The sequence below is a fragment of the Oncorhynchus gorbuscha genome, linkage group LG02 (assembly GCF_021184085.1).
Source record: "Oncorhynchus gorbuscha isolate QuinsamMale2020 ecotype Even-year linkage group LG02, OgorEven_v1.0, whole genome shotgun sequence".
Lineage (NCBI taxonomy): Eukaryota > Metazoa > Chordata > Actinopteri > Salmoniformes > Salmonidae > Oncorhynchus > Oncorhynchus gorbuscha.
The window spans coordinates 68,511,220-68,525,075 of record NC_060174.1 but is presented as its reverse complement, the minus strand read 5'-3'; the positions used below and the strand labels follow the sequence as shown (position 1 = coordinate 68,525,075).

At 43.8% G+C, this 13,856-nt stretch overlaps 1 protein-coding gene across 1 annotated transcript in view; it reads right to left on the bottom strand.

Moving 5' to 3' along the window:
* LOC123990581 (protocadherin-1-like) overlaps positions 1 to 12,912 on the bottom strand; it is a 123,423-nt gene extending 110,511 nt beyond the window's left edge. The window contains 3 exon segments of the mRNA XM_046291203.1: positions 10,981 to 11,605; positions 12,356 to 12,469; positions 12,583 to 12,912. Of these exon segments, the coding sequence (XP_046147159.1) occupies positions 10,981 to 11,605; positions 12,356 to 12,469; positions 12,583 to 12,912 (1,069 nt within the window).
* Positions 12,913 to 13,856: the final 944 nt, after the last annotated feature.

Sequence of the window (13,856 nt, the reverse complement as noted above, 5' to 3'; positions counted from 1 at the left end):
GTCTTAGACTGCGTCACTCGGGAGCCCAAAAAAGAAATATGTACATAGGACATAACACAAGGCATCTCTGAGAGACACAAAACAGCAGTCCCATTGTGATCAGTGGGTTTTTCAGAGACCCTATGCTAAACAGAACACCCAAAGAGGGGAAACACACACACGCACAGCGTTTAGTTCAGTGTGTGTGTGTGTATTGGATTAATGCAGAAGACACATTTCCATCAGGTATGTCCTTCAGTGATCGGAAAAATGCTACTTAAAACCCAAAGACATGGGAGATGTTAAGGCCGAACTTTACAGCCCCTGAAACCTTTGTGTGATGCCTCCCCTCTCCTCTCTCCTCTCGTATTCTTCTCTGCTCTCACCAACTTTAATTTTGTCAGTAAGGCCTCTGTGCTGCCTACTATATATAATGCCTACATAACTCTCTTTTCGGGTTAGCGTTGTGCAATAATGTATTGTAAGTGTGTGAACATGCTGCAAGCTAATTCTCCCCTTCCTTTTTTTGCTATGTGTTTACTCGTCTCACAGACGTTTGTTCTTTAGCTGCCGGGCTATCTGCCACCGGGCTGTTTAGTAGGATTAAATCTCCATGATCTCCACAGCAACTGATGCACAGCGAAAGGAGAAACATGACTGATAGTGAACCAGTGGGGGCTCTTTTGTTTCCTGCACTCATTTACTCTCATACGCCAAACATTGCGCAAAACCCAGAGAAAAAGGAACAGCAAATTATGCCGCTTAACGTTTTGGTCCTCCTTTTCAAAATGGTTTGCCAGCAGAAGCCTTATATCAATAGCACAGATTTGAATGGATTAGTAAATACAGTGTCTTTCCTAACATTCTTGTAGTTCTGGATATCATTAGTCTTACTAAGCCTATTTTTTGCCTTGGATTAATACTGCCCCTTGGAAACCCTATTAATTTATGGAGTATGTATCATCCTTGGGTGCTGGTAGTTATATATTGATAAATACTGTAGATGGCTAACTGCAGAGAAACAAATAGGTCTCTGTATTGAATACTGGGAAATGTCCTCTTGTGGCGTTTTACAAGGGAACTAAACTCCATGCAGTATAAACTTGGCAAAAAAACAACAACCATAAGCTAGGCACAGATGAAACAATTAATATCTCACCTATGTGTATTTCCGCATCAGCAGGGGTCTATAATTTTCCCACACATCCCTGTCTCTGACATATCCCACACCTTATCACTGACAGATTCCAAAATAGCATCATGCCAGCCTGCTTCTGCATTATCACTCCTAAGCTTGCAGAAAGCTTTACAGCTACCACATACATCTATGAACGTCTATGCTTCGCTGTTAATCTCCTGAATGCAGTGACTCAGGACGGAGAACTTTGTTCAACTGTACACTTTTCTGGCCGTCAAGTGGTCTCTGTGGCACATCAACAATAACAAGATCACAATGCCATAATAACCCATTTTTGGGGTACACAATAGCTTGCCTGGTTCATGTTCATAACATATACCCCTCTGTGCGTGTTGATTTTGCCTACGAGAATACCAATATGTTGCCATGTCTAATTTCAGACCGATAACCCTTCACTTACAATGTGCCGTTGGAAAGATTGGTACGGCAGACCCAGATATTTGTGTGTGAAATAAAGAGGTGTGAATACAGAAGGGTAATGCGTGCTTGGCGATAACGGGGGTAAAGTACATGGAAGCTACTGCTTTGATGTTGTGTGCTCTGCGCAATACCGCTTTGATCTCATAAGGTGAACAGTCTGGAGCGGGCTGTCCGTGTATTACCTACTGCTTAGGGGTGTACCTCATACACACTAACAGAGAGAGTATCAATCTGAACAAGACCACTCCTATTTTAAAAACGGTTGTTTACCTAAAAGAAATCCCCTGTCAGACTAAAGAAAGTCATCCTTACACTAACAGGTCAATGAATACACAAACACATCCAAAGTTGTGTCTTAGGCCTTCATTTCCACTGTAAAATGAGAAAAGGGTCAAAGCTATCAAATTCCACTCCAGTAATTCTGATAAATGTAGTCACGTCATGTGAGATAATGTCCTTATTCTCATTTTTCCGTAAACATGGCAGCTGATGGAGAAGATGGCCAGATGTGCTGGGCCCTCGCTACCCCATGTCCAGACACACGTGGCTGCCCTATAGCAATGGAGTGGTGGGGATAGAGGTGGGGAGAGGAGGGGTGCTGTGTGTGTGTGTCTGCATAGCCGCAAGGGGCCGCAACAAGGAAATGATGCAATTGCACAAGGATCTGTGCCGAAGCACCATCCACAGACCGGCACCTGGCTACCGGCTTACTAAAAATGAGTTTTAGCCGCCAATCACACTGTGACCAAATGCATATGTCAATAAAAGCATTATAAAGTATGAATGCTTACTTGTCGCAGACATCACATCCACATCCACTAAGAGAAAGTTTCGGTTTTGGAAGTATTTATGTCTTATTCATATCAGACCATGCAGCCTTTATTCATGTATCGTCTTGGAAGACTATAAATAACCCTGACTGTTCTTCTGCCTCTGTGCCTGCTCCTTACCCAAGCCCTGTAGACAATGGGCATCCTTATCAAGTCCTGAAAAGCCACGTTTAAGGATATCCTGTTGATTAGGAGGCACAGAGGAGTCATATGATAACCTCTAGAACATAGGAGTATCTTAAATAACTCTCACGACGCTCCCATAACTGCACTAATTGTAAGTGGCTCCGGATAAGAGCGTCTGCTAAATGACTAAAATGTCGTATGTAATGTTAATGTAAAACCTTGTCATCACCATCCTTACATGAAAAAAAAAAGTTAAATAAGGTGACCAAGTAATGGCATGGTAGGACTTCTCGGAAGCATCATTGTGATACTGTACTTTCTCCATAGTTTAGATTAGAACACCTATTAAAAAGCATGTGGAATTGCGGCCCCCAGACCGAGGGCCATGGTACTGCCTGCTGGGTAAGTGCTAGGTAGAGAAAGAAAAGTGCAGCGGTGCTGTGAAAAGACAGCTGAGACCTGTCAGGAAGAACAAAAAACAACACAGGGTAGAAAAGTGTTGCTTTTTTTCCTGTCGTCCTAATTCCTCCTGATTATGAATCGCACTTTCAGACACCTACCCAAGAAATTCAAAATGGCAAACCAATTTTGTAATTTGTCACACAGGATGGCTTCTCCCTGTAAATGAAGAGTTTTTTTTTTTCTAAAACAATATATCGACTATTTGTTTTCATATGAAATAATGACTTAAGTGGGCGGGTGCGGGACCTTCAAATGTTTTATTCATAGATTTTAGATGTGTATGAAAACATGTTTTTTTGCATAATGCTATATATACATTGTTTCGCTGGACTGGAATGTTTGTATCCTGTATATTTGACTGTGATATGTGGTTGTCTCACCTTGCTATCTTAAGATGGATGCATTTACTGTAAGTCATTCTGCATAAGATCATCTGCTAAATGACAATAAAAGTCAAATGCTAATTTTTCACATACACGATAACCCGAAAACTGTAATGTATATGGTAATTTGAGGTATTATCAACAGTAAACTTACACAACCATTCAAAAGTTTGGGGTCACTTAGAAATGTCCTTGTTTTTGAAAGAAAAGCAATTTCTTTCCATTAAAATAACATCAATTGATCAGAAATACAGTGTAGACATTGTAAATGAATATTGTAGCTGGAAACGGAGGCCAGAGGCAGAGGCCCATTATCAGCAAACATTACTAATGTGTTCCAATGGCACGTTGTGTTAGCTAATCGAAGTTGATCATTTTAAAAGGCTAATTGATCATTAGAAAACGCTTTTGCAATCATGTTAGCCCAGCTGAAAACTGTTGTTCTGATTAAAGAAGCAATGAAACTGGCCTTCTTTAGACTAGTTGAGTATCTGGAGCATCAGCATTTGTGGGTTCAATTACAGGCTCAAGATGGCCAGAAACAAAGAGCTTTCTTCTGAAACTCGTCAGTCTATTCTTGTTCTGAGAAATTAAGGCTATTCCATGTGAGAAATTGCCAAGAAACTTAAGATCTCATACAACGCTGTGTACTACTCCCTTCACAGTACGAAAACTGGCTCTAACCAAGATAGAAAGAAGAATGGGAGGCCCCGGTGCACAACTGAGCAAGAGGACAAGTCAATTAGAGTGTCTAGTTTGAGAAACAGATGCCTCACAAGTCCTCAACTGGCAGCTTCATAAAATAGTAGCTGCAAAACACCAGTCTCAATGTCAACTGTGAAGAGCCAACTCCGGGATGCTGGCCTTCTAGGCAGAGTTGCAAAGAAAAAGCCATATCTCAGACTGGCCGATTAAAAAAAAAAAAGATTAAGATGGGCAAAAGAACACAGACACTGGACAGAGTATTTTCACTCCACAAAATACAGTGCCGTATCTTTGTAGCTCCAAAAACTTTTTGACCACTAGTGGGTGCATGGTATTGCTGTTCCATGCTCATTAACATATTTTGAGGTGTGCCTTGCAAGAGGCTATTTGTTACACCCGTGAGAATCTACTCAATGTTATGCAACATGGTAGGGGGCAAGTCCATCAGTAACATAAAGATGTTATTGAATAATTCATCAACAGAATAATGTGTTATCCTGGTCCGTGAAGCCATTTTAATGACTTCTTTCAGCAAAGGTAGGCTGTATTCCATTGTACTGTATCGTGCCTACCGCTTGTTTTTAAATCCTGCAGAGTTTCTCTAAAGCTGAGGATTATTATTAACAAAGAAGTTGAGGAGATGTAAATGAAAAGCCTCTAATTTCTTCAGTCCAATAGAAATTGGTCCTGTTGGGCAAACCTTGCTGCTCTTTCATGCCTTCCTCATGTCACCATGGCAACACACCAACCCCTGCAGGCGTCTGCCAAACTGACAGTCCATGTAACAGAGAGCGCACACACACCAATTCACCCACCAACCCATCCACCCACACACACAGAAGTACACACGCACACACTTGGGTGCACCATGCACACACCCACACATGTACACACACCCACACATGTACACACACCCTCATATAGTCGTGTAGTCGATCGATAGTTGTGTCATTAATTGTGCAGTTTTATGTGAAGTTATTTTAGTGATAGCACATCAGCTTTGGGATTTGTCATATATTTGTAATAAAGCCAGTATTTGCTATATTCTTAAACCAGGGCTAATTTGCAATAATTCCAGAGACGTAAATGGCCGTAGGCAATGCACATCTTGCGATGCAGATCTGGCTAATGGCTTTATGTTGAGATAGAATCAGGCCTTGGGGGTAGGATCACACAGAGAGGAAGCCGATCACAAGCCCTTCCCTACGGGGCGTAACGGCATTTTCCACGGATGAACTGGGCTGTCGCTGCGCTTTTAGGAAACTTGAGACAACGACACACTCAATGTGACAGTCTACCACCTTCTGCAGTAGGTCTACAAATTGTGAACTGCCATCCTGCCTGCCAACCACTTCTTAGGAGATGTTCAAATTCCCCCTGCATAAAGATTCTGCACAACGGATGCTTAGAAAGTGAAAATGTCGGTGACTATCAATTATAATTTCTGGGTAGATTAAGTTGCAAAATAAAGTTTTTCATGTGTGACAGTAATTTGCCATAATTAGACTGATGATGGCAGTAGTAGCAGTTGCATCTAGAAAGATTTTTTGTTAAAAATATGAACAATTGAATACAGCCACAGTATTTATGCAGCATTAGGGCATATAATGCCTTCCGGGTCCATTTTAGCAGTTTTCCAATTCACTTGAGCTCAAGACAGCTTTTGTCTCATTCACACATTGAAAGAGCTCTCCGATGACCTAGCTCACTAATGAAAATACTAATTGGAGTGTGAAACAAAAACAACTTTAAAAAAAAAAATTTTGCAGATGATTTCACTTGTACATGCTTAGTAGAGTAAAGCAAATGCTAGACATTTATGCACACATATACGATTGTTTTGTAATGATTCTGATATATGCTTCTTTTGTTGACTTCATAATCAACTGGAGTAAAATACATTGGCTGTCATTGAAAATATTCTAGACCTTCTAGAAATAGCCGGAATTGTGCCAAGTTAGTGTCAGAATTGTGAACAGCCGTGTGAATCATGATATCTGCAAATACAGCTCCCTGCCAAACTACTCACACATAATACATAAACACGACCACTTACCCACACCTTCACACACACGCACAGAGACATACACACATGAACAGCGACATTCACACACATGCACAGAGACATTGACACACAAGCACAATCACAGGTCTTAGGCCCCTCCACTGTGCCAGAGATTAAAATGATCTTCGCTCGTTAAATTAACGGTCCCTAGTGCAGTCTAATTAGCATGAAATAGGACACCAAATCCAGCACAGGAGGCTTGTTATTTAAGGATAAAGCGCATCTCTCATTTGAATGCATTTTTCATAAGCTGTGCTAATTAAGTTTCATTAGCATTATTAATTAAACATGAAAAGTTCCTCATTCCCCCTCTACGTCTGTGTCTGCTTCAGAACGGCACTGAGTGACAGCTCTCACTGGAGCACCGTTGAAACTCACCCTCAAACAAGGCATGTTATCATGCCTCAAAGACTACATGGAGTTGTGAATTGATCAAAAAAACGAATTTAGCTATAACTATTTAACAGTTTGACTCCCATTGTCAGTATAATCAAGGCAACGTTAGATTGGGAGCAACCATTTTAAACTCTAACTGTACAACATCCACCAACAAAATATCCCAATAGGTGGTCTGGGACTCCAGCAGTGAATCACAAAAGACTGGCAGTCAAAGGAGTGCTGGTTTATAGCCCAAGGGTTTACTGAGGACAGCTCTGAAATCCACAATTATTCACTTTCAGTCAAATTGTGAAGTGCCATCATCCTCATCCAATCTCAATAAAGCCTCTCTAATTCCACTTTTCTGTAACTTGTGAAGCATATAGAAGTGTTGAACCAGTTCGGCACACTGAGGGAGAACACTGTAGCCTGGCACTTGGCAGTATAGCCTTGCACTTGGCAGTATAGCCTGGCACTTGGCAGTATAGCCTGGCACTTGGATTTGATTTGTCTTCTAGAAGTTGCAAGTTGGCTTGACTTGGGCCAGCTGATGTCAGCGCTGATACAGACATCTCAGGCCTCATCTTTGAACCGGACAGGACTAAGTGAAAAAAATATATATTGTGCATCTTTGCCATCTACAGTACTTGCTCTCCCTGCCTGGGATGTGCGTTGGCATTTCCCATTCCTGTCGTCTACCAAACCAGCTTGCTGCTCTGAGCCTATCATCACATGAGCACTATGCAGCATTCTTGAGACATTTGTTGGATCTGAGGAGCTCGGAAATGACAACTCACACCATACTGGTTGGTTGAAATTTCAAAGAATGTTTAAATTGATCAGCAAAGCCCTTTCAGTGAGTAAAATGTCGATAGGTTTGCTGCTGGCTGGGATTTGCATTTTTTATGACTTAACACAAATTGACCTTTCGGAGTGAAACTCTTGCAAAGGAGTCAAGCAGTTTTACACAAAATATTCAAACACACACGCACACATTAGCAGTTATTTTAACACATTGTTGTCAGGTGGTCCTCAAGGACAAGAGATCCCAAAGGTGAGCCAGCTCTAATTAAAATGTGGAGGCCAGATGTTTTGCCTTCTCTGTGTCGTTTCCCAAACGCCTCCCCCTTGGCAGCCTAAAGCTTCTCCGTCAGTGAGAGATGTATTTGGATGCAGAATAAAGCAACACAACCGGCTTTCATTTTCAGCCAACAGATATTCTGATACACTCTACTTGGGGAAAAAGACAATGCCTCTGCATAAGCTATGTCAACATATAGGCCCATTCATCCTCTCCATGCTATTGACCTCTCAGACTTCACAATAAGCAGCAGCCTGTAGAGACACAGGCTGTGAACAGAGCTGCTTTCATTGCATCACACAGGGTATACTTCTGTTACTTGGAATTGAAGAACATGGGAAATGAAAGATTGAGTTTATAAGCATTTCGATGTTATGGCACTGTAGAGCGTATGTGTCGTTATGTGGCTGTCTAGTGTTCACTAAGAGTACAGAGAGTCTCTAGGTCTGTAGTGAACTGTGTGTTGATGGCTTACTCTTGGTGCTGAGAGGGCGCCTTTGGGGAGATGCGAGGGGGGTGAGAAGAAAGTTCTACACTGAGCGGTCTGACTGCTGAGATGTGTGTTTCCATCTTAATCAACGGGCTCTATCGCATCAACAACCACATGAATGTTTTCCACTTTGGCTCCCTGTTTATTGTCAAGCACATCATTGATTAGAGTTGTCGGACTTAATGACGGAACATTCTTCTCATGACGCACGAGGTAAAGACAGATGGATTCGCAAATGATCTGACATACCTACAGTATTCCAGCGTCTGGTCATTACAGACCATTAACCTCTGTCAAACGGAACCTCCTTCTCGTACATAGTAAGTTGTAAACCTATTTGAGAAAGACTAGTGCACAGTGAGGTGCTATTTGCATATTCATCATACAGTACATATATTTCCATGTTTGATTTAGTACTGTACAAGAATAATTTAAGATATTGAACAGCAGTTATTTTACTCTCAAATGCACTTTTATGAAGCATGCAGTAATGTAAAGTGCAAACAGCTTTCAAATGTGCCCAGGTCCTTGAATCCATCCAATAAAATGATTTGCATGCATAATTAAATAGCATTAATTATACTGTATCTCTCCTTTCAGGATTACCTACCCGTGGCTTACAGTCAGAGCGTCAACAAGAGGTAGGGCGCTACCTGAACTAAGTCTGGTGATAGGGCCAGTATTAGGATTAGTTTAGGGGTGCAGCTATACTATCTCTCTGGTACACTCTCTCTCACTTGACTTGTCTTGCCGTCATTAGGAACAACACTCTAACTCAATTTAAATCACTCCGTTTCACTTTCCACTGCGTGCTCTAACACTCAAAGACTATCTTAATCACTGTCTTTCTCTGCCAGTGTGTCCCTCGCTCGCTCAAAGATGTATCAATCATCCTCTCCTCCAGTCTCTCCATGACTTACTCTTCTCTACGCCATACCTATGAAGTATAGCACAGCATTTATCATTCCTATATTCATTGACATCTATCTCCATCTCAGATCATGTAAAGCAGCCACAAAATCACCTACCACATCGAAGTGAAGTGAGCTGTCTTTGTCACTAAAACTGTTTTATAATGTGTAATAATGTATATCCCATCAGACAGTGTCACAGCCAGAAGAGCTGTGGTCTCTTCAAAACCAGACTATTTTACAAAATATGATCAGATCTTCAGGAATTATTAAAAGACAGAGGAGAAAACTCACAGAATATCAGGGGAGCTTATAATAACAAAATGTAGAAAACTCATTGAACCTTTATAACCTAACGGATTTGTAACTGCATTACTTTTTACCACAAAATATAGCCTTTTTTTATGAAGTGTTAAACCTCAAAGATGATTCTGACCTTACCAGAAAATAATTATTTCCATACATCACAAAATAATAGGTCCACTATTTATCCCCATTTTTGAGGCATTCTGGGAAAGGAGAGTTTATCCTTTGATAATTAGAGTCTCTCAGTGAGGAGCTTAAAAATAAACAGAGGTGTTAGTTATGTGTGAAGAAATAATTCCATGCTTTGATAACAACAGGACACCCTCAAGCTGAGAAACAGTAGTGTAATACAGCTAATTAAGAAAGGAATTGGCTGAAAAGCAAGGCTATTTTTCCACATTATGCATAGATTTATTTATGAGTGCATGGACTACATTTGCAGTGGGCAAATTTTTTTATTGGGATACCAACATATGATACCAACACTGCATTCAATTACCACAATAGGGTAATGATATATTGTGCCTTCGTTTTGCCACATATTTGTGTCCATGACAGCCTAATTCCTGAAGTCAACACACAGTGTCCTTTTTCTGTGGTGCTGTTGTTGTTATTTGCAGGTTCTCTTGAGTTAATCATCCATGTGAAGAATACCAATCAACCAGCCACAATCTCGTACCCCTTACTGGACCTTCAGCAACACTTCACACACGGACATCATCCAAAACCTCTCTAACACCTCCACACCAACACGTCATGAGAAAACTTCACAGCCTTAAGGTTGAAACACCCATTAGATGCCACTTCCCTGACATTTCATCCACCCAGTACATACATCCCAACTCAGCTGACCTGACAGCTCTGCTTGCCCACTTCACAGCCACATGCCTTACAGCAACACCAGCCCAAAAACCCCAGACTCCTACCGCCGAGCCCCGGCCCCGCTGATATTCTCTCCACTAAGATGCAATACATCTCCATTAGGGAGAGAGATGAGAGATGCATTAGGCAGCTGTTTAATTCATTTACACGTTTTCCCATAATCCTAAACAAGACCATCTCCATTTCCCCGCGACTCTCCATGAACAGGAACACCACTTTAGAGGAAAATGACTCAAGTGTTGAACAGTCAAGTACCTGCCTGCAGCGCACTTCTTCCAGTCTTTTGTACCTTGATTTCACCCTGACATTAATCTGCATGAAGGCACAGGGAAAATGAGCGACAGCGAGACATAGAATTCACAGAAAGGCGTTTCCGTTAACGTCCTTAACACTACTGACGCTCGGAGTACCTCATTTCTATACACAAGCATGCATGCATCAACTCATGATGGCCACATATGCCTTTGAATATCCCCAAGACTTAATGGTTGAATCAATGGATGGCATTCATCTAGCTGAGCAAGCCAAGTAAATAAATGTAGGATCTTTTAACTAAAAACCACCAGGACAGAGTTGGTACGTGGGTAGCATTAATCCTTCACGCCCTCAAACAGTGTTAGACAAGTGTGAATGTCTATACACACTGAGGATACCAAACATTAGGAAGACCCCCCCCCCCCTACTATGTTCTTAATGTTTTATTCACTCAGTGTATTTACCACCATCACAACATATCTTTTCACCATGCCCTCACACACTCTTACCCACATACAGACTCACCTCAGACCCCAACATCCACACACCCTTACCCACATACAGACTCACCTCAGACCCCGACATCCACACACCCTTACCCACATACAGACTCACCTCAGACCCCAACATCCACACACCCTTACCCACATACAGACTCACCTCAGACCCCGACATCCACACACCCTTACCCACATACAGACTCACCTCAGACCCCAACATCCACACACCCTTACCCACATACAGACTCACCTCAGACCCCGACATCCACACACTCTTACCCACAAACAGACTCACCTCAGACCCTGACATCCACACACTCTTACCCACAAACAGACTCACCTCAGACTCCGACATCCACACACCCTTACCCACAAACAGACTCACCTCAGACCCCAACATCCACACACTCTTACCCACAAACAGACTCACCTCAGACCCCGACATCCACACACCCTTACCCACATACAGACTCACCTCAGACCCCAACATCCACACACCCTTACCCACATACAGACTCACCTCAGACTCCGACATCCACACACTCTTACCCACATACAGACTCACCTCAGACCCCAACATCCACACACCCTTACCCACATACAGACTCACCTCAGACCCCGACATCCACACACCCTTACCCACATACAGACTCACCTCAGACCCCAACCATCCACACACCCTTACCCACATACAGACTCACCTCAGACCCCAACCATCCACACACCCTTACCCACATATAGACTCACCTCAGACCCCAACATCCACACACCCTTACCCACATACAGACTCACCTCAGACCCCAACATCCACACACCCTTACCCACATACAGACTCACCTCAGACCCCAACATCCACACACCCTTACCCACATACAGACTCACCTCAGACCCCAACCATCCACACACCCTTACCCACATACAGACTCACCTCAGACCCCAACATCCACACACCCTTACCCACATACAGACTCACCTCAGACCCCAACCATCCACACACCCTTACCCACATACAGACTCACCTCAGACCCCAACCATCCACACACCCTTACCCACATATAGACTCACCTCAGACCCCAACATCCACACACCCTTACCCACATACAGACTCACCTCAGACCCCAACATCCACACACCCTTACCCACATACAGACTCACCTCAGACCCCAACCATCCACACACCCTTACCCACATACAGACTCACCTCAGACCCCAACCATCCACACACCCTTACCCACATACAGACTCACCTCAGACCCCAACATCCACACACCCTTACCCACATACAGACTCACCTCAGACCCCAACCATCCACACACCCTTACCCACATACAGACTCACCTCAGACCCCAACCATCCACACACCCTTACCCACATACAGACTCACCTGAGACCCCGACATCCACACACCCTTACCCACATACAGACTCACCTCAGACCCCGACATCCACACACCCTTACCCACATACAGACTCACCTCAGACCCCGACATCCACACACCCTTACACACATACAGACTCACCTCAGACCCCAACCATCCACACACCCTTACCCACATACAGACTCACCTCAGACCCCAACCATCCACACACCCTTACCCACAAACAAACTCACCTCAGACCCCAACATCCATACACCCTTACCCACAAACAGACTCACCTCAGACTCCGACATCCACACACCCTTACCCACAAACAGACTCACCTCAGACCCCAACATCCACACACGCTTACCCACATACAGACTCACCTCAGACCCCGACATCCACACACTCTTACCCACAAACAGACTCACCTCAGACCCTGACATCCACACACTCTTACCCACAAACAGACTCACCTCAGACTCCGACATCCACACACCCTTACCCACATACAGACTCACCTCAGACTCCGACATCCACACACCCTTACCCACATACAGACTCACCTCAGACTCCGACATCCACACACCCTTACCCACATACAGACTCACCTCAGACCCCAACCATCCACACACCCTTACCCACATACAGACTCACCTCAGACCCCAACCATCCACACACCCTTACCCACAAACAGACTCACCTCAGACCCCAACATCCACACACCCTTACCCACATACAGACTCACCTCAGACCCCAACCATCCACACACTCTTACCCACATACAGACTCACCTCAGACCCCAACCATCCACACACCCTTACCCACAAACAGACTCACCTCAGACCCCAACATCCACACACCCTTACCCACATACAGACTCACCTCAGACCCCAACCATCCACACACCCTTACCCACATACAGACTCACCTCAGACCCCGACCATCCACACACCCTTACCCACAAACAAACTCACCTCAGACCCCAACATCCATACACTCTTACCCACAAACAGACTCACCTCAGACTCCGACATCCACACACCCTTACCCACAAACAGACTCACCTCAGACCCCAACCATCCACACACCCTTACCCACAAACAAACTCACCTCAGACCCCAACATCCATACACTCTTACCCACAAACAGACTCACCTCAGACTCCGACATCCACACACCCTTACCCACAAACAGACTCACCTCAGACCCCAACATCCACACACCCTTACCCACATACAGACTCACCTCAGACCCCGACATCCACACACCCTTACCCACATACAGACTCACCTCAGACCCCAACCATCCACACACCCTTACCCACAAACAAACTCACCTCAGACCCCAACATCCATACACTCTTACCCACAAACAGACTCACCTCAGACTCCGACATCCACACACCCTTACCCACAAACAGACTCACCTCAGACCCCAACATCCATACACTCTTACCCACAAACAGACTCACCTCAGACTCCGACATCCACACACCCTTACCCACAAACAGACTCACCTCAGA